The sequence below is a fragment of the Antedon bifida genome, chromosome 3, assembly GCF_963402885.1.
Source record: "Antedon bifida chromosome 3, ecAntBifi1.1, whole genome shotgun sequence".
NCBI lineage: Eukaryota > Metazoa > Echinodermata > Crinoidea > Comatulida > Antedonidae > Antedon > Antedon bifida.
Window position 1 is genome coordinate 34,695,092 of NC_136228.1, and position 22,301 is coordinate 34,717,392.

A 22,301-nucleotide genomic window follows, 5' to 3' on the forward strand; every position below is an offset into this window, starting at 1 on the left:
AATTCTGTGCGTATTTCCAGTTGAAATATCACATCCCACATAGTATTAATAGTTGGCTTTTCCAGCTTTTTGTAGTGATCAATAACTTTCTGCTTGTCATCTGGTCCAACTTTTCCCATTGTCTTAAAAAGCTGTCTCCGATAAGGTGACAATATTTCCTTGTAAGTGTTTTGAACCTTGTTATCTCTCATATACTGTTTTACATGATCTACTGCCTTCTGCAAAACTGACAGTTCCGCAATTTCTAGCAGGAAGTCAACATTAGTAGCTGTGATTAAACCAAACTCTTCCAGTTTATTTAATAAACCAAATGCTGTACATTTGTCATCAGTAAGATCCGATATATCTACTATACCAAAAAGGCAGAATTTCAACCAACGGTATTTTTCATCATTGTAGTGTTCACTGAAGTTTCTTTTTAATTCTAAAAACTTTTTGTCTACTTCACTTTCATCCATATCACAGCCGTTGGTTTTATCTGAAAAATGGTTGAGAATGTTATGCACTGTCCCCCTTTTTATTAGGGAGTGAGTAGCTGTTGGCATTGAAATTCCAATATTTTTTATTCTTAATATGTTGTTATAACATGTATTCCTTTTCAAGGCTACTTGCCATTAATAAAATGTACACTGTGTTCCTAGACATTTTATTATCTACTGGGGGGAGAAATAATTGTCCAGAATTATACCATGGAGGTTTTACCTCCATGATTAAACTACCCACTACATGACTAGCACCTACTGCAATTAAAATATAATGCTAGCGATTTGCTGTACACCAGTGATACCTGTCTAGTTTGCTATACATAATGTATAAGGAAAGCAGGTTTGTTTTATTGAGTACACTTAGTCCAAGAGCATTAGTTCATAAGTATAGGCAGACCCGGAAATTTCTGGTAACAAGCTAATTTTTTCAGGAAAGGTCGAGAACTATGATTGGAACATCATACTAAAAGTCCCGAAAAATCCTCCTTGTGCTCTCCGAGAAATCAAAGATGGCGTCCAAAATGGCTGTCATTTTAAATTGGTCTATAACTTTGTAACCGCTTGTCGTAGAGTATCGATTTTGGTGTCAAATAGTTCACAATATATACATTCCTATTTGCTCTAACAGAAAATTTTGTCAAAAAATGGCTGCTACTACAGTTTCTGGCAGTTTGACCTTTGACCTTGTCTTATCATATCTCGGTAATGGCTTGTCATAGAGAATTAAGATTAGGCCCAAATTGTTCAAAACATGCATATTTTTATTTGGTGTAATAAAATATTTTATCCCAAAATGACCGGAAGTGAGGTTATTGACCTCTTATTGACCTATTCATATCTCTTTACCGTATCTCAAGAAATATTTGTCGTAGAGCATTACTTTTGGTGTCATATTGTTTGGAACATATACATTTCTATTTAGTCTAATACAACAGTTTGCCCTCAAATGCTCGGAAGTAAGTTAATTTATTGAAAACTTAAAAAATCAAAGAGCTGCATAGGCAGAGGATATGAATAATGTAGGTAAAATCAAAATAAAAGTTTTAACTCTGCCTTAAAACATGTTTTGGGCATAGCACATCATCAGGTAAAGTGAATTGTTACAAAAAGAAAATATAAAGTCAATAAATTACAAAGAATAACTGTCAGTGGCTAATCAAAGTTGGTTAAGTAAACAAAAGACAATTGGCAAATACCTATGTACACAGCACATATCCGACCATTTTATGCAACTTTGAGTTGCGTGCAAACGCGACTCTATTGCTCACTATGTCGGTCGGTAAACACTAACTCATATTCATATTTTTTCGTTATTTTGACACTGGATATTAATACTTAATAAGGCAAAGGCATATTTAAGGCAAATATAAATGTTTTTAAACATTTTTAAATTTTTTCAGCAATTTCGGTCGGTTGGTCAGTCAGTAAACACTAACTCATATTCATATTTTTTCGTTATTTTGACACTGGATATTAATACTTGTAGGCAAATATAATAATAATAATAATAATAATATTTATTCGGTCATCAATGTAAAAATAACCAGGAATGAGAATAGGCTAAAGCCCAAACAGATTCTGCACTCACTCCATACAATACAATCAGTTAAAGATAAAACCATATACAAGAAAAATACAAATAAATTATACATAACATGAAATATAGTGTTTTGTTAGAGCAGCCTTAAATATTGAAATTGTTTGTGAATCTTTTATGTCATTTGGTATTTGCTCCCATAGTCTAGGAAAGGAAACAAAAACAGAATTATGAAAAGTATTGCCTTTCGAATTCCAACGTAAAAGCCTACCCGGACATCTTTCACTAGTTTTAATATACTCATTGAAAGAATGGGGACAGTAACCTTTCAACACCTTAAATCCTAATGAAAGTCTATTTAATTTAAACAAGTCATCAATAGATAATAATTCAAGCACTTTCAACCTATGAAAATAAGATGTGTCCCAGGAACCTTCCTTTCTAAACATTATTATCCTTGTTGCTTTCCTTTGTATACTTTCTATTCTATTAATATATGATTTCTCAAATGGTGCCCACATTGAACAACAGTAGGTAACCACTGGAAGTAATAGAGCTTTGTATAAGTTCAACATAGCTAACCAGGACATATTTTTACTACATTTTGAAATGAAACCAAGCAATCTGCTTGCTTTACAACATATATAATTAACTTGTGTATGACAAGACAACGAACTATTTACATAAACACCTAGAAATTTGAATTCTGTAACTTTAGGAATATTGTCTGATTCTATGGTATAATCCCAGTTAACTATCTCTTTACATCTTGTAACATGCATTACGGCGCATTTGACAGGATTTAAGGGAAGTTTGTTTACATTTGCCCATTTAGCAATTAAATCTAAATCCTTTTGAAGCAATTTACAATCATTATTGTTATAAATAGGACGTGATAATGTGTGATCATCAGCAAATTGAAAAAGTGAAGAAGAAATATTATTTACAATATCACTTACATAAATCAAAAATAAAAGAGGGCCCAAAACTGACCCTTGTGGTACCCCTGAAGTAACATTTACCCACTCTGACTTTTCTCCTCTGTAAATAACCCTTTGGCGTCTATTTGAAAGAAAATCTGTAATCCATGCATTAGTGTTTCCACCAATGCCACAGTTATTAAGTTTCTTAATTAATCTTTTATGAGACACCTTATCAAATGCAGACGAAAAATCAAGAAAAATAATATCAATATTTTTACAACCTTTAAGTTCTAAGCTCTGTGCCCATGAATGAAAAACCTTTGAAAGTAAAAGTTCAGTACTATACATTTGTCTAAACCCAAACTGATTTTCTGAAAGGATATTATTATATTCTAGATATTCCCTTAAGCGATAGCAAAGCAATTTCTCAATAATCTTACAAATTATGGGAGTTAAAGACACTGGACGATAGCTTTTCATTTCGTCTTTGGGTTTTCCATTTCTTTTGAAAATAGGTACAACATTTGCATCCTTCCATTGTTTTGGTAAAATACCCTTTTGTACAGTTAAATTAAAGAATGTACATAAAACATTAGCCAATTGTGCCTTACATGACTTTAAGAATATTGGAAGCAGACAATCAGGTCCTGGTGATTTGGATACATTTAACTGTGAGAGGGCATAAAATACCTCAGGCATCACAAAGGGTTCACATTCAAAGTTGGTAAGACAATCTATTGTATCCAAATCACAATGCTGATCATTATCTATGCAAAAGTTGTTTACAAATTGTGTATTGAAAAGATTAGCCAACACCTTAGCATCAGATACCATTGTGTTATTTATCTTAAAGCTAATAACATCTGAGTCATTTTTTATAGACCTTATATACGCCCAGAATTGTTTTATATCAGTTGTAGCTTTGTTTGAAATATTTACAACATAATCCCGATGGCTACAATATATTGACTTTTTTAATTCCCTGCTACAAGATTTGAATTTATTTATGCTTTCTTCAGTTCCTACTTGTTTAGCAATTTTGTACAACTTTCTTTTCTTTGTGCAAAGCTTTTTGATTTCTGGAGTTATCCAGGGAAAAGATTTCGATTTTTTACATTTCCTAGTTGGTACAGATTTTGAAATTGCAAACTTGATATTACTAGAAATACTTTCCCATATATCACTAATATTATTATATTGAAAACAATTCTCCCAATTAAAATTATCTAATATAGTCTGCATTTTTGAAAAATCAGCCTTTTTAAGAGCATATACAGTTTTAGTTATGTCCTTAGCACGTTTATATGACACTTTAACAGAGATCTCAACTGCTTCATGATCACATGATTCAAAATTATAAATTGTACGACATTTTTCAATCAGTAGTGGATTAGAAACAAATACTAAATCTAAGAAATGTCCTTTACTATCACGTGTAATATACGATGGTTGTTTTAAGACTTGAACTAACCCAGTAGAGTTTGTTGCATCTAATAGACCATTCGCTAGGCTAGTTAAACCACTACTTTTATCTACCTGTATATCATTCCATTCAATATGTATATTAAAATCACCAATAAGCGAAACCCATTTGTACTGAGTCATTTTTCTTTGTACTTTTTCTAAATTTGTGTATAAAGCATTTGTGTATTGAATATTGGAAGATGGTGGTCTGTAATATACACCTATAAGAATTTTTCCAATACCAGTGTAACACTCTAACCACAATAACTCCAGTATATTATCATTTAGTTCATGACACTCAGATGGTTGTAATGACGTTTTTACAGCAATAAGTACTCCCCCACCATGTGAGTTTCTATCCTTTCTAAAAACTATATAATCGTTATTAAATAGTTGACTATCATAAATGGAATTGTCAAGCCATGTTTCTGTCATAGATATAATATCATAAAATGAAGAATTAAATCGAGAATTTATATCATGCAACTTATTTTTAACACTTCTTACATTGCAATAGAATATATTTAGCTTGTTTTTACTATCAGAACCTAATTTTGAATCTATCATAAAATCACTTTGGTTTACATTATTACTTAAACTATTATCATAAGTACATTCAGCATTAATTTTAGCATTAGTAATAGTAATTGGTTGTGAAGCATTAACATTGATTATATTTACATTTCGTTCTTGATCATTTAACACCATTAAGTTCGTGTCGGCTATATCTTCTTTGCCAATAACTCACTTTCGCATGTCTTGAACTTGGCATAGCTTTGCTTTATGTCCGCTCTGCTTGCATTTCCAGCAGATAACTGGACCTCCATGCCGACACACTCTATGTGTATGTCCACTTTCGCTACAGTAGTGACATCGAACATTCGCTGATTTTGTGCGCTCTTGTCTCTTGACTGGGAAGAGAATAGACACTACTTTATTTATGCTCTTTATCAGTGTAGATGTTCCATATTTGTTAAGGTGGAGACCATGGCGTGTAAACTTGGAAGCATCATATCCTTGATCGGAAGAGAATGCCAGAGTGTGGTCTATAAAACAATTTCCATAAACTGATTTCAGCATCTTATTTGCTTCTAGCACTCTCATATTTATTTCTGGATCATCCAAACGCGGGCAAATACTTGAAACATAGATGTTACCAGATGTTTTATGCCTCAAACGAACCATAAGATCACTGAAATCCTCCTTTAACTGATCTAATTTAAAGTTCAGCTCACTACAATCATTTGTGCCAACGTGCAATATGACATTTTGTACTTTGCTAAGATCCATTTGATCCAAAGTATCAGAAACCTGAGTTGTGATAGCACCGCGTAGTGTCTTCACTGCTGTGTCACACAGACCCTTAGTCTTGACTAATTTCAACATTGAGTCGCCAATTATTAGATTTCTTTTATTCTGTATGGTAATATCAGACTGAAAGTTTTCAGCTGCATGATTTTTTTCAGAAGCTAAGGCTGGAGACTTAAATTCTTTCTGCAACGCATTAAAAGAGTTGTGTAGTGCAATAGGCTGTGGGTTTGACTTACACATTACAGGATTGCTAATGGGATGAGAAGCTGTATGAAACTCATTTTCTGTTAATAAAGCTTGAAGGCTGGCAATCTGAGTTTCCAAAGAGGCATTTCGCTCACATAGCTCCTTAAAAGATGATGCAAGCTGAACGAAATTAGAGTTAACATCTTGGTACTCTTGCAACTTCCTTTTAGATTCAGCAATTTTGTCCTCACAGCTTTTAATCTTGTTCTTCAGTAATGGGGTTTGATCCCAACTTATCGGTGTCTGTATACCAATATCAAATGTTCTAGTTTTTGTAGTCTGAGTTACAGAATCGCAGTATTTTGGCCTAACATTTCCTCTTGATGGTCTTGACTTCTTTATACACCTTGGCGTTGAAGTAATTGGGTGTAGAAAATATTGAAATCCAGTATCCGATGTGATATCTTCGCATAAGGACTCACAAACACTTGATTCTTCCATAGTCTTATTAAAAGTCGCTGAGGCTAGGCTCAAACTCAGGTTAACCATTGTTTCAATTGTGTTTTAAAAAGCTAACAGATCAATAGAGGAAGTACAATAAACAGCTTTGTGAAAGGTAATCAAGCTACTTTGCTGGCCTAGTAAAAGTATCATAAAACTACGAAAAACCACACTAAAATACCTTAGATAGTCAAAATAACTGCCATAATCCTGTTCAGTATAATTTCAGCTTTACAAAGATATAAATATTTAGTTTCCTTGATCATACGTCTTCTGTATGTTAATAGATAATTAAGAGCAAATTTGATCCCATGTTACACAGTCTGCAACAGATTACTATCAGTTACTATATAAATGTTTTTAAACATTTTTCAACATTTTTTAACTTTTTCAGCAATTTCGGTCGGTTGGTCAGTCGGTAAACACTAACTCATATTCATATTTTTTCGTTATTTTGACACTGGATATTATTTAATACTTGGAGGAAAATATAAATGTTTTTAAAAATGTGAACATTTTTAAACATTTTCAGCAATTTCGGTCAGTTGGTCGGTCGGTCAGTAAACAATAACTCAAATTTACGCACGCGACTGCAGCCATGTATATGGCCTTGTTGACTTTGTAAAAATAATGCATTTTGAAACATTCCTTGCTTTAAATGTTCGTTGTATGGCTTATTTATGATAAAAAGAGAATATACCCTAGGTATTTCACGTCAAACGCTCTTTACTCTGCATGCATAGACTTTCTTTTCCAGATTCAGATTTTATTTGGTCCTTGCTAAAATCTATGAAAAATAGATTGGAATACCTGGGCAATGATCCTGGTACCTCTCACATGCTAAGTGAGAGCTCTACCATTTACCTAGTCCCCCAGTTACATATTTAACTGTTTAAAGATGGAAAAAGTATCGCCATATGCCCTATATATGATTTATTAAATATTAAAAATATGCAAAATAAAGGGTCTTTAAATCACTTCAACATTGATCAGCAGCATTCTGTTACAGTCATTCATCATCTGATGTTGCATCTTCAACATCTTGGTGTTTGTTGCTTCTTTCACATCATTATCATCATGTTCATCTGTATGGGTGTTGTTGCATGTTTGCCCAAAAGTTATGACGTTATGAGGTTAGAGAACATTCAAGAGTGCATTCTCTTTTAAAACAAGGAATGACCTGGTTTCATGTTTCAAAATGCATTATTTTTACAAATAAAATGGTCTTTAACATTAAGTTTTTGACAATCCGGAGTATAATATATGCCATATACATAGTGTTCCCTGCCAATTGAGCATTTCCATGCGAAATGTATATGACCTGAACAATTCATTCTCACACTCACAGTATCATAAAGTCTATAAATTTCCTAAATTACATAAAAGTTCTACTTCTCTGAACAAAAATAATTATCATAATTTCTATAATAAATAATAAAAATAACGACGTGATTTCAACAAAAGCACTATTTCGCGTATGTACTGTAATGCGAGTTACAGACGAATAACGCATTTAAAATGTATTCATGATATCTACATATAGGTGACATTTTGTAGCAATAACTTTTCAACCATAACTAGTATGAGAATTTCAATTAACGTGTCCCATGATATTCTTTGTTCTATCGAAGTTAAATAAATGATTATTTTGGTTTTTTCTTGTATAGTTCATACCCTTACAGGAAAATTTACCCTCAAGACTACCTGATGATGTGCTATGCCCAAAACATGTTTTAAGGCAGAGTTAAAATTTAGATTTTTTCTACAGTATTCATATCCTCTGCCTATGTAGCTCTTTGATTTTTAAAGTTTTCAATAAATTAACTTACTTCCGAGCATTTTAGGGCAAACTGTTGTATTAGACTAAATAGAAATGTATATGTTCCAAACAATTTGACACCAAAAGTAATGCTCTACGACAAATATTTCTTGAGATACGGTAAAGAGATATGAATAGGTCAATAAGAGGTCAATAACCTCACTTCCGGTCATTTTGGGATAAAATATTTCATTACACCAAATAAAAATATGCATGGTCTGAACAATTTGGGCCTAATCTTAATTCTCTATGACAAGCCATTAACGAGATATGATAAGACAAGGTCAAAGGTCAAACTGCCAGAAACTGTAGTAACGGCCATTTTTTGACAAAATTTTCTGTTAGAGCAAATAGGAATGTATATATTGTGAACTATTTGACACCAAAATCGATACTCTACGACAAGCGGTTACAAAGTTATAGACCAATTTAAAATGGCAGCCATTTTGGACGCCATCTTGGATTTCTCGGAGAGCACAAGGAGGATTTTTCGGGACTTTTAGTATGATGTTCCAATCATAGTTCTCGACCTTTCCTGAAAAAATTAGCTTGTTACCAGAAATTTCCGGGTCAAACCCTAATGCTCTTGGACTAACTGGTTTGAATGATAATAGCACGATAGCCCTACACCATCAACACATTCCTATTAGAAGGAATAAACACTCCTATGATTCATATAGTTTTACACTGTATAAACATATTTGTTTTTCTTATTATATACTAAAATAATCACATAAAACAGATATTACCTGAGGTGATATTTGTTATATTAATCTGCTGGGTCGGATAGTCCTAGGCCAAATCTATACTGTATCTAATTGTTAAATATATTATGTTTCTTGTAGAAACGCCCTTTGACATTGAACCACCAATATCAAAGTTCAGTTGGCACATTATTGTTTGAAATCACACTACCTGCCGCCTGGTTTAAGAGAATAAATGATCAGATTCAAAAATTCTTGGAATTCACTATTTATTGTTTATGTTAGCAAAATAAATGAATATTGACTTCAATGTATCCACATTTAACATTAAAAAATACCACACGATAAACACAAATTGGTTTTATTTTGTGCTATATATATTTTTTATATTGTTAGTACATATAACAGGCATTATTGTTACATTAGTTGCCTATTTTGTAATTTTATATAATTATTAATATATATAATTTAACATTAGTTTATATCAATCCCATATTACATTAATTTTCATTTAAACACATTCGAGTGCATTCCTGCCATTTGATTGGTTAATTACGCATCATGTGCCATTTGGTATTAGTTCTACATGTAAAGGTAGGAGTCCCGTGTTCATTGTGAACGTAGAGGAGCTCATTGTACTAAGTCTCAGCTTTATGTGGTAGGGTGGCCAGCAGTTCCTTTCCGCATCGCCTTATCCTCCCTAGTATTTTCAACCAGGTACTCATTTACAGCTGAGTAGACTGTTGTCAGGAATTAAATCCAGGTCTCTCTGACAGTCAAGTGTCAACCACTCGGGTACCCAACTCCACATGTACCAATAAAAAATTCTAATTCTAATCTATAAATGATTCACATTCTGAGCATGTTGTAAAAATGTTGATACTTTTCTGCTACACAAGGCAACCTGTAGTACACGTCATCAATACCATTCTACTTGTAACATGCATTACGGCGCATTTGACAGGATTTAAGGAAACGATAAAGATGAGGAAATCTGTGAGAATGAGAAAAAGTCGCCCCAACCGAGACTCGAACTCGGACCGCTTGCTTGATATGCAGATGTCCTAACCATTAGACCACTGGGGCTTTCATGGTATTGTTCGAACTCGATTGGATAGCGACTCTTTAACATTCTCGGCGTGGTACGGCGGAACAGCACTAGTCCTCAGTTGTACGCACGCGCACCAGAGATCAAATTGATACGCCCTCATCTTGCAGTATTTTTAATCACGAGGCGGGATCTCCGAAGAGATACTTTTATATATATAAACAAATCAGGCAAAGAACATTAATTCTAAACCCCTTGTAGCAGGGAATTAAAAAAGTCAATATATTGTAGCCATCGGGATTATGTTGTAAATATTTCAAACAAAGCTACAACTGATATAAAACAATTCTGGGCGTATATAAGGTCTATAAAAAATGACTCAGATGTTATTAGCTTTAAGATAAATAACACAATGGTATCTGATGCTAAAGGTGTTGGCTAATCTTTTCAATACACAATTTGTAAACAACTTTTGCATAGATAATGATCAGCATTGTGATTTGGATACAATAGATTGTCTTACCAACTTTGAATGTGAACCCTTTGTGATGCCTGAGGTATTTTATGCCCTCTCACAGTTAAATGTATCCAAATCACCAGGACCTGATTGTTTGCTTCCAATATTCTTAAAGTCATGTAAGGCACAATTGGCTAATGTTTTATGTACATTCTTTAATTTAACTGTACAAAAAGGTATTTTACCAAAACAATGGAAGGATGCAAATGTTGTACCTATTTTCAAAAGAAATGGAAAACCCAAAGACGAAATGAAAAGCTATCGTCCAGTGTCTTTAACTCCCATAATTTGTAAGATTATTGAGAAATTGCTTTGCTATCGTTTAAGGGAATATCTAGAATATAATAATATCCTTTCAGAAAATCAGTTTGGGTTTAGACAAATGTATAGTACTGAACTTTTACTTTCAAAGGTTTTTCATTCATGGGCACAGAGCTTAGAACTTAAAGGCTGTAAAAATATTGATATTATTTTTCTTGATTTTTCGTCTGCATTTGATAAGGTGTCTCATAAAAGATTAATTAAAAAACTTAATAACTGTGGCATTGGTGGAAACACTAATGCATGGATTACAGATTTTCTTTCAAATAGACACCAAAGGGTTATTTACAGAGGAGAAAAGTCAGAGTGGGTAAATGTTACTTCAGGGGTACCACAAGGGTCAGTTTTGGGCCCTCTTTTATTTTTGATTTATGTAAGTGATATTGTAAATAATATTTCTTCTTCACTTTTTCAATTTGCTGATGATCACACATTATCACGTCCTATTTATAACAATGATGATTGTAAATTGCTTCAAAAGGATTTAGATTTAATTGCTAAATGGGCAAATGTAAACAAACTTCCCTTAAATCCTGTCAAATGCGCCGTAATGCATGTTACAAGATGTAAAGAGATAGTTAACTGGGATTATACCATAGAATCAGACAATATTCCTAAAGTTACTTAATTCAAATTTCTAGGTGTGTATGTAAATAGTTCGTTGTCTTGTCATACAAAGTTTATTATATATGTTGTAAAGCAAGCAGATTGCTTGGTTTCATTTCAAAATGTAGTAAAAATATGTCCTGGTTAGCTATGTTGAACTTATACAAAGCTCTATTACTTCCAGTGGTTACCTACTGTTGTTCAATGTGGGCACCATTTGAGAAATCATATATTAATAGAATAGAAAGTATACAAAGGAAAGCAACGAGGATAATAATGTTTAGAAAGGAAGGTTCCTGGGACACATCTTATTTTCATAGGTTGAAAGTGCTTGAATTATTATCTATTGATGACTTGTTTAAATTACATAGACTTTCATTAGGATTTAAGGTGTTGAAAGGTTACTGTCCCCATTCTTTCAATGAGTATATTAAAACTAGTGAAAGATGTCCGGGTAGGCTTTTACGTTGGAATTCGAAAGGCAATACTTTTCATAATTCTGTATTTGTTTCCTTTCCTAGACTATGGGAGCAAATACCAAATGACATAAAAGATTCACAAACAATTTCAATATTTAAGGCTGCTCTAACAAAACACTATATTTCATGTTATGTATAGTTTATTTGTATTTTTCTTGTATAAGGTTTTATCTTAACTGTTTGTATTGTATGGAGTGAGTGCAGAATCTGTTTGGGCTTTAGCCTATTCTCATTCCTGGTTATTTTTACATTGATGACCGAATAAATATTATTATTATTATTATTATTATTATTATACGGTAACTATAAAACAAAGCTAAAATTATTTGTGGTTAAGTGAATAATATTCCTAATGTGTGACAGACTACTGGAAATTAAATTTTTATTATTATGCAAAATGGTAATTTTATTTCCATCTTATTCAATTTCTTGTTTTGCCATTTCTCTTTCTTTTTCTTTTATTTCTCTTTCTCTGTTCTCCAAGTCGTCTTTTTTTTTCTCCAGTTCTCTTTCCTTGTCATTTAGTTCTTCTCTTTTTGTTTCTAATTCATCTGCTATTTCCTCCAATTTTCTTTCTTCTTCCAATTCATACATTGGTCTGTCTATTATTTCTCTTTCGTATTCATCATCATTGTCATCATTGTCCTCCAATCCTTCATAATACTCCAACTCGTTTTCTTTTTCCTCCAATTCCTCTGCTTTTTCTTCTAATTCTTTCTTTTCCTCTTCCAATTCGTCTTCTTTTTCCTCCATTTCCATTTCTCGTTTATCCATTTTACTTTCTCGTTTAGTCATTTCACTTTCTCGTTTCTTCATTTTACTTTCTCGTTTTTTCATTTCACTTTCTCGTTTATTCATTTCACTTTCTAGATTATCCATTTCACTTTCTCTTTTACCTAATTTTTCTTCTTTTTTCTTCAATTCTCTTTCTTTTTTTTCCAATTCTTGTTTCTTCTCAATTTCTTTTATTTCCTTTTCTCTCCAGTTTTCTTCCATTTGGAAAGTCTAAGGAACATGAATAGTTCAATGCACAATTGATACTTACAATACAAAGTCTCTGTTATTTGTTCTCTCTCTCTCCCTCTACCCCATCTCCCTCTACCCCATCTCCCTCTACCCCATCTCCCTCTACCCCATCTCCCTATCCTCTCTAATTAATTATATGATGTCTCAATGATTTTTTTTGTCTGAAAATAACATACTTTGAATTAGAATTATTTTTACTTTTCATTTCAACACTTGACTTCATGATTCTTACACCAGAGAGCATCTAGAGAACTTGCCTATTAATCTCCCTTAATGTTAAAATCTTGTGTCTCTTGACATGTTTGAAATTACAAAGTTTATGATATTGCAAAACAAATAATAATAATTTGGTTTGTATAGTATTTCATACACAATTTAATACTATAGTATTAGTTTTTAAAGTTTGCAAACATGCCCTGGTATATTTTTCAATCAATTCTGTCAAGTGTTGTATTACTAAGGCAGATTTTTATGTTTTTCAGACAAACAATAAAGCTTTACAATCATTATACATATTACCTTGTAGTCGTATTTTACCTAAAAGTTTCTTTTTGTTCAACATACCTTTTTCAATAATGATTTCAGCAAAGATATATGAAGCTTCACTAAATTGTCTTCGTTTTTTTTCTGTTCTGGCAAGGATGACGTTGTACTCAATTGTGACTTAAAATGTTGGAAAAACCAGTTTCTTGTTGTTAAGTGCATTGAACCACCAAAAATATACAAAATTATACAAAACAATATTAATTTTATAGATGCAGTCAACATCATACATTTTATTGAAAAACACTTTTTTTCTACAAAAAGTACATTCTAAATTCCTCTTCATGAATGTGTGTTCTTTTCCCTGATAAGTTAATGTATATGTATTAAGTAGTAGGGTATTTTAAATAAGAATACACACTGACCCAAGACAATAGGGTGGAATTTGTTATTATACAGATATTGCCTGCTTAGAGGTGAAATATAAGATTTGACATCCCCGAGGGAATGATATTATGTTCGAGGGAATATATATATCCCGAAGCGGCAGCTGAGGGATATATATAATTCCCCGAGAACATAATATCATCCCGAGGGGATGTTAAATCTTATATTTTACCGATATAAAAGGCGATATCTGTTATATTACATAGCCAAGAACAAGTCTGCTGGGTCGGGTGAAGCTAGGCTAGGCTAGGCATATATCTAAGCCTCCTTGTTGTATTGTATGTAAACAAGCTGGCTAGGCCTAGACACCTTACCTTGCGAAGAATAATATACAGATAATTACTAATTAATGATTCCTTGGCAATAAAATATTCACTAGCCTAGGTCGTTTAAATAATAACAGAAGAATTTCCATCAATAAGCCTACATTAATAATAATAATATTATCATAGGCCGAATAAATAACAATTCGTCTTCTTTCTTCGAGCCGAATCACCGGATGTTCAGTTGCGAGTATCGTGCGTCGCGCGCGTACCGGTTACTACTGTGAGTATTAACCAATCACAAATGGTCTTTCATCACATCTAGGGAGGACTAATAACAAATGAGGGCGCTATGTATGCATAGTTTAAATAGTTTAGTTGATTAATTTCTTCAAGCAAGTTCCGTGGCGCAGCGCGTGAAGCGTTGTCTTGTAATGGAGTGACAATTCCACCGCATTCCATCGCAGGTTCAAGATCCAGTAGATGACTTTTGTTTAACGCGAGTGTTGCCACACGAAAATTACACAGTCAATATCATCGAACTCGAGAATTTATATGATTAATGACAGGGACACGATAATTACGCGAAAATTACTCAGTCAATATCATCGTTCTCGAGGATATATACGATTTACGATCCTCGCAGTGGTAGTCATGTGACGCAGTTTCAACCAATCACGTTCACGTATTTACATAGGCTATGTAATATTATCAAATAAGGGTTTGCTTTGAATTGTATTGTTATTATAATTATGAATTGTTTACACATCACCATTCATGTACTTTACCATGTGACAATTGTTGTAGCAATGCTTTTAGTACAGGTTGAAGAAACGCGTTAATAAATCTAAAATCTTAGGTTTACAGATAAGCGTACAGTAGAACTAATGCCAGAAAACTAAAATTTCAGTACTTGCACCATTATTTTTCTTTGTATGCAAAAAGGAAACATTACATAATCAATTTATCATATCAGTGTTCAGTAATTAGTTGGTAATTAATAAGAACTTCAGACTTTGCAACTAATTTATTTTACTATTCACAAAAGACTCCTTTGGAACAATAAAGATAAAAATATAGATAGATTAAAACAAATTTATACAGGATAAAACATATCAGGTATAGATGTAGCACCTGTTTTAAATATGGTCCTGTTTATAGAAAATATAAGGTTAACAACATGCATAAAAATTAAAACTAAACTAAAACAGTAAAATAACAATACAAAGTCAAAAATATAATTTTATGTACATATACGATAAAAGGCTTATAAATACAATGACTTTTTATTTTTATTTATACCATATTTTCCTGCTTTCAAATAAAATATGTTAAAAATACTATTAGTATTATAAACACCCAAATGTTTTAAAGTTTAAACAACTATTTGAAAGTAAGAATTTACATGTTAGCTCCTTTTTCAAATTATTGAATTCTCAACACGATGGCATGTACTAGTATTTCATTGTATGTATACTTTTAACTATTAATTCATGTATGCCATGTGTTTCATTATTTGGAGTATTTTACCCAACAATTACTAGTTTGTATAATTTGTGTCTTCAATTAACGTTTTTGCTTAAATCCATTGATCTTGGAAAAGTTTTAAAGTTGATTTTTGTATGGAAGAAGTAGTATCAAATATTAAACAAGTGAGAAATAAACAAAACAATTTCTTTTTTGTCCATTAACTTAACCCACCCACATTTTTAAACTGATCATTTTCGCCAATTGCAGACAATAGATAAATGCAAACAAAATGATTGCTGCCAATTGCCTGTTGATGCACCATCAGAACTGTATCCATAAGTATGGCTCATAGTTTATGTTTATCGTTGTGAACATAGCTAATAGGGCATTCATACCTATTGTTTATTGTTATGGCAACACACATAATAGTTGTTCAAGGAGATTAACTCAAATTTTGTTTTTCAAATCAAGTAGTAATTTGCTGGTTTTCGATGTTGTGTTTTTAAAATACTACATGTTGTGCTGTATCCCTCAATTATAAAGTAAGGGATTATAGCTTTCTTCAAAACCAAGTATCATTAAACAAAGCAAAACTGAAGGTACATTGCATTTCTTTAATGCTCATACACACAGAAACAATTTGACTCTGTCTTAACCCACTTGTTTAAATGTCTATTTCCCAGGCTAATTGTGTCTAATTTGTTTGTTTATTTTTTTAATTTAATTCACATCCAACAGTGAGCAACTAGTTTATAATGTATCATGCTTAAAACTAAAGTCTCATTTGACACTAGGTTGAACCCTTAATGATTAAAAGGCAGGCATGTTAAACATCAAGCTCTACAGCACAGCTCCACTGTTTTAGCTGTATATTTTGGAACACATAGACTTACAAGTCTTACAACACTTTATAAGGTGCAATGATGCCAGATCTGCAGTTAATTCATGTCATCCATGAATCAATGGGTTTCCAATATATTTACCTTTATTTATAACACTAACCATTTTGCAAAATTCCAGAGAATATACACAAACATTATAATAACAATAATAATAATAAGTCCCAGTAAACAAAAGCATACACATGAACATGATACTTCATTTTCTTTTCTGTATGCCTGTACTTGTTTCCGTAGGTCTTCATTCTCCTCTCTTAGTTTTATAACTTCATCTTCTTTTTGCTGAGTCCTCATTGCTTCTGAGATTAATTCAGTTTTTAATGAATCAATTTCTCGTTTCTTATCTCTAATTTCACTTTTATTTTCATGTATGATATTGTTATATTTATTTTTCTTTTTAGTCAACTCTGTTGAGACGTTTTCCCTTTCTTTGATTTCTTCTTGAAGGGCTTTCTGCAAGTCAGAAATTTGCAATTGTAAAACTTTAACTTCTCCAGACAAATATTTGTTTTCTTTTTGCAAGTCGTAAATTTGTAATTTCAAAACTTGGTTTTCTTCAGAACTCTCTTCATCTTCAGTATCATTGTCAGTATCACTAAGTATGGTTTCTTCTACTGGCTCATATTCAGTGGTTCCTTTTTCACCTGTGACTATTGCATCTTGTACAACCAGATTTTCACTTGACATTGTTGTTATCGGTTTTTGGTCTCTCGTTTTTAAAAGATGACAATTTTGTCCTTAATTTAAGCCAATTCTGCAACAAAAGAGTATGGTTTTAACAATATGTTTTTTAAGTACTGGGCCTTACAATATACAAATTAAATCTACTTTGGTTAATTTTTATTTGTGATTTATTATTTACAATTTTTTCTTAATATTTTGCAAGTATATCATGTATCACCCTTTCAGTCTGGAAACTTCCTACAATATTAGCAGAAAGTAGGGTGGGAATGTGCCTACACAGTAGCTGTTTTAGATTCTAAGCAAATCTATTTGTTGCATAAAATATATTGATAATGTAGTGAAATGTCAACCATTCATTATTTATAAATTCCTATCATTCCTATAATTCTATGAATCAAGTTCAATGTTCAAATAAAATGTTAAATATTACCTTCTTTGTTTTATCAGAGTTATAAATATCTTCGTTAACTGACTTGCTTATACTACAATACTGTCGTTGAATAAAAGGGAAAATATTTTCTTTCCAGCCGTTTGAACTAGACAGTGTTACTATGTGTATTTGTGGCTAAATTTAGTGTATAATATTGACTGTATGCTGTTTGTATTGATTTATTCAACAGATGTGGGAAAAATGACAGCAGACATTTTGTAAAAGTAACATGCTCCCCATTGGTTAGGGATTAATAATAATAATGGATAACTTACATTTGTTTTTTCTCTTTTGTGGTGTAATCTACCACATTTATTCATTCATCATAATTATTACAAATATATAACTCTCCTTTTTTTCATTATTTTCTTGAATTTAGGATACTCAAAGTTATGTAAATAAAAAGTAACAATGCATATAATAATAGCTAGTTTAGGTCCTTTATCATTTATCATTGCATGTTAATGCATCAGCTGACTGGGAAAATTGTTAAATTCTACAGTACCAGTGCACCTATGTTTTACTTTTTGCAATATTGAGAATTACTTGAATCATAACCAGTATGATCAAAGAAAGACGTTGAAACAAGATTTGGGTGTAAAAAAATTGGCAGAACACCATCAAATCAAATCATTCTCTTTATTCATCTCATCAAAACAATTTACACATAACAAAATGAAAGAGTAATACATTTAAAGAAGATAAAAGGGACCTCCAAGTGATAGGAGGCTTACTAAAAACTAAAAGCATCATAGGGCAATTAATAATAATACAACAAATTACAAACATCAAATATCAATTATAACATTTATAAAATTTAAATTTAAGATTTATTTAAAATTTATAACATTTAATACAGGTACAATTATTCCATTAAAGTGATTTTAATCATGCAATAAAAAAGATAAAATTGATTTAAAATTGAATGATTTAATACATACAAGATATAAATCAAATACGCATTAATTCTTAATTATAAATTCTCATTTTCATTGCATTAATGTTAATATTTACACTTAGCAAATAATTTCACATAGAGATGCAAACAATTCTGTACAGAGCACATACATACATGTACATTACCCGGTAGGTGTCATATAAATACATGATTTACTACTAGGCCATTTCAAAACTAAAATTAGAGGGCACTATAGAAAACATTAATGAACACAAGCTGGCTCTGTATTATATTTCAATTTAAACAAAAAATTAAATCTAGCAAAACATAACAATAATCCATTTCTCATTTTTTTACTGATATTTTCCTTTTTTTTTACGTAAATATACAGTAGTTATTTTGTAACACCATTTATTTTTATGTACATTTGTGTAAAAAAAAATAGGTATCTGGGTAATTTGGACTACTGTATACTTCACTGATAAAAGTGTTTATTGCATCAAAATATGTGTAACATCAAAGAAAATTCCAAAAAAAAATGTTTAAATATAAGGAAAATTAGATATCATTGGAATGTAGAAATATTTTTCCTTTAAAACTAAAGAAAACCACCACCTTCCTCGGTAGCTAACAAGTTTCAGGCAAATTATTTCCACCAATTGCAGGCACGTCTGGAAACCAAACCATATATCCCAGTGTTACTACTAGTACAAACAAGATAAAACTAGTTATCAGCATACAATTATTTTGTTTGGATAGTTTGTCATTCTCATTTTGTTTTTGACTTCTTAATTCACTAATTTGTTTGTATAGCTCTTTCTTGTCTTTTTTTAATTCTTCATTTCTTTGCTTAAGCATTTTAATTTCCTTTTCTTTTGATTCAATTCTATGATTAGCAATTTCTAGTCTGGTGTTGATGTCTCCAATTTCACGTTTGTTTTCTCTCATCTGCTTTTTTGATTCGCTTTTTTGACGATGTAGTTGTTTGATTTCACATTGCATGTGTTCTATGTCATCTTCTCTATCTTGAATTTCAGTTCCCTTTTCCTTGTCTACTGCATGCTTTGCTTTTTTCATTATTTCTTTCTCATCTCTCTCTACTGTAAGTTTATTTTCGTAGTCAATTTCCATTGTCTTCATGGCTGCATCTTTTTCTTCCATATTTGATTGAAGCTTAGTGATTACCTTGTCTTGTTCTTGTATTTGTTTTTCTAATGCATTCATTACTCTTTCTTTGTTATCTACTTCAGATTTTAGGTTTGTAATCTCCTTGTCTTTGTTTTCCATTTCTCTCTCTTTTTCTTTAATTTCTTTTTCTCTATCATCTACTTCAAACTTTAACTCGGTGATCTCTCCATCTTTTTCCTCAATTTCTCTTTCTTTTTCTTCAACTTCTCTTTCTTTTTCTTCTATTTCTATTTCTTTTTCTTCTATTTCTCTTTCTTTTTCTTTTTTTAGGTCAGTGATGTCTTTTTGTAGTTGGTCTATCTCTCTTTTATCCTCACCCATTTTATTATTAAGCTTCAGCAATGCTTCCATAATTTCATCTGCCTCTTCTTCATTATAGGCTAAATAAAAGTGGTTACTGTAGTTAAAATATGATATTGTTTTAAAATTGTTCTTGTGGTTTTAGCTTATTATAACATTTTTATAATTTAGTTTTTATTCAATCTTCTAACCAGATATGGGATTTTAAAATCATAATTTTGTCAATTTGATCATTTATTTATCATAGTTATTGCAGCTAAAATTAATATATATATATTTTCTCATTCATACACAAGCCATAGATATTTTAACAAAATCATGATTGACATTTTTTAATTTGTGTAATGAATAATAATGAAAATTACAATTAGAATAGATAATGGTGAACAGTGCATAGAATGCAACCATTTGGTATCTTTAATTTATGATACAGAAAGCAAATTCATCAACTTCCTTGTCACAATACCTAAGTTAGGAATAACATTTCTTACCTTTTTGATTTCGAATTTGTTTAATCCTTTCAACTACTAGGCTTATCTCAGAATGAGAAGGCACATAGGTGCTGTTTAGAGAAAAAGAATTTCATCATACAAATATTTATAGGTAGGTTGCAAGCTTTAAAGGTGAAATTTTAATCTCTGAAAGGCTTAAACTGGTAGTATAGAAGAAACTCAACCCACCTTCATCCACATTATTTACTTTAGACATGTATTAAATTGTATTCAATTAGTTTTAATTCTATAGTTTATCACTTAATTACAAATTTAAAAAAGAAAAAACTCTGTGATACATACTTTGTAAATGGAGTGACATCCATTGCATCAAAACTGGAGTGGATCTCAGAGGCTGTTTTACATGCAAATATAACATTTGTAAAATGTAAATTGCAATTGTGTGTTTATGCATGGTTTGATACAAATAGTCTTACAGTTAATAAAATTATGCCTAGTAGGCCTATGCTATATACAATACATATGTATTTCACTCAAGTCTGAATTGACTTGTTGAATTGCTGTACCACCAGTCGACTTTGATATATTAGTTGTAGTTCAATTTCTAATACATAATTAGTAGTAGTTCGATTACATAATAATGCTTTAGGTTTTTTTTCTTAACATACCTTGTTTACTGCAAACATGTATGTGGTTAACAAAATGTTCTTACCGTTTTTCTGTTCTGTGACGTTCTTTTTGCAATTGACGTCTGGCTGATTTGAGTGAAAATCAATCTTGGAAAAACCAGTTTCAGTCAATATCAACACAGCGTCAATACGCTATTGTTAGAGAGCATTTTTTGTTCTTTTTGGAATGAGCCTATTGAAATAACTAAGCTCATTTTTAGAAATGTATTTTTGTCATTCTTTTGAGTGAACTATTGTAAGATAAAAAGTATTTTAAATATGAATACACTGACGCATGACCCTAAATGTACTTTGTATCTGCAAATGTAAATTAAATACAGTACTAATCTACATCTCACAAGAGATTTAGGGTATGTTCAGACTCACGGCGTTAAGGTAGCGTTATCTACACAAGGCGTACAGTAATCCATGGCGTTAAAAGCCAAGGTGTTCAAACACAAATAATAATAATAATAATTTATTAGGAAATGACACCTTTGCATCGGTGGCACACACAGAAGTGGTGCATCCAAATTAACATAATACATCAAAACAATACATAATATGACGGATACAGGTTCTTAAACTATTTGCAAAAATATAAAAGAAAAATCATTATCAACATGGTAATACAGGTACTGTATTAAATTGTCCTACAGTATCATAGGTTTGAGTTGATAATTTAAAAAGGTATATAAAAATAAACATAAAATATATAGTAAAGAGTTTACATTACAAACCATTGTGTTTCAACATCAGGTACTGAAGACCTATAGTTGTTATCACAGGTGTATAATATTTACAAATCATATATAAAAGCAACAATACAAAAGAAAAACAATCTATATATTGGGAGATTTAAGTTCTGACCGTTTCTCCCATGCAGCTCTTGTGTATTGTTTACAAAACAAATCAAAAAAGGTCTCAGATTCTTTACAAATCGCGATAGAATCTCCACCTAAAATATACTGTAATTTATCATCAGCACTGGCTGTTGTGTAACGATTCCATGTGTCATAATCATTACAGAGCACAAGATTATTTTGTAGAATGGATAATTCTTTCATTCTAATATTATCAAATGCTTTACAGTTTAATAAAAAATGTTTAATGTCTTCAATTTCACCATTCCCACATAAAGTACAAAGACCGGACACATCATTGGACCATTTATAAGTTTTACAATCTAAAG

At 31.4% G+C, this 22,301-nt stretch overlaps 2 protein-coding genes across 2 annotated transcripts in view; one reads left to right on the forward strand and one right to left on the reverse strand.

The window, feature by feature from the left end:
- Positions 1-22,301, forward strand: part of LOC144838416 (cilia- and flagella-associated protein 46-like) — a 105,622-nt gene that overhangs the window by 60,039 nt on the left and 23,282 nt on the right. The window lies entirely within an intron of this gene.
- On the reverse strand, positions 12,212-21,258 carry LOC144837320 (uncharacterized). Its single transcript, XM_078692371.1, has 9 exons — positions 21,154-21,258; positions 20,784-20,835; positions 20,481-20,551; positions 19,134-20,069; positions 17,879-17,906; positions 16,962-17,198; positions 16,715-16,844; positions 13,492-13,590; positions 12,212-12,906 (listed from the first exon to the last, which is right to left on the reverse strand). The coding sequence occupies exons 2-9, from the start codon at positions 20,804-20,806 to the stop codon at positions 12,319-12,321; spliced, it is 2,112 nt and encodes a 703-aa protein (XP_078548497.1). The 5' UTR covers positions 20,807-20,835; positions 21,154-21,258; the 3' UTR covers positions 12,212-12,318.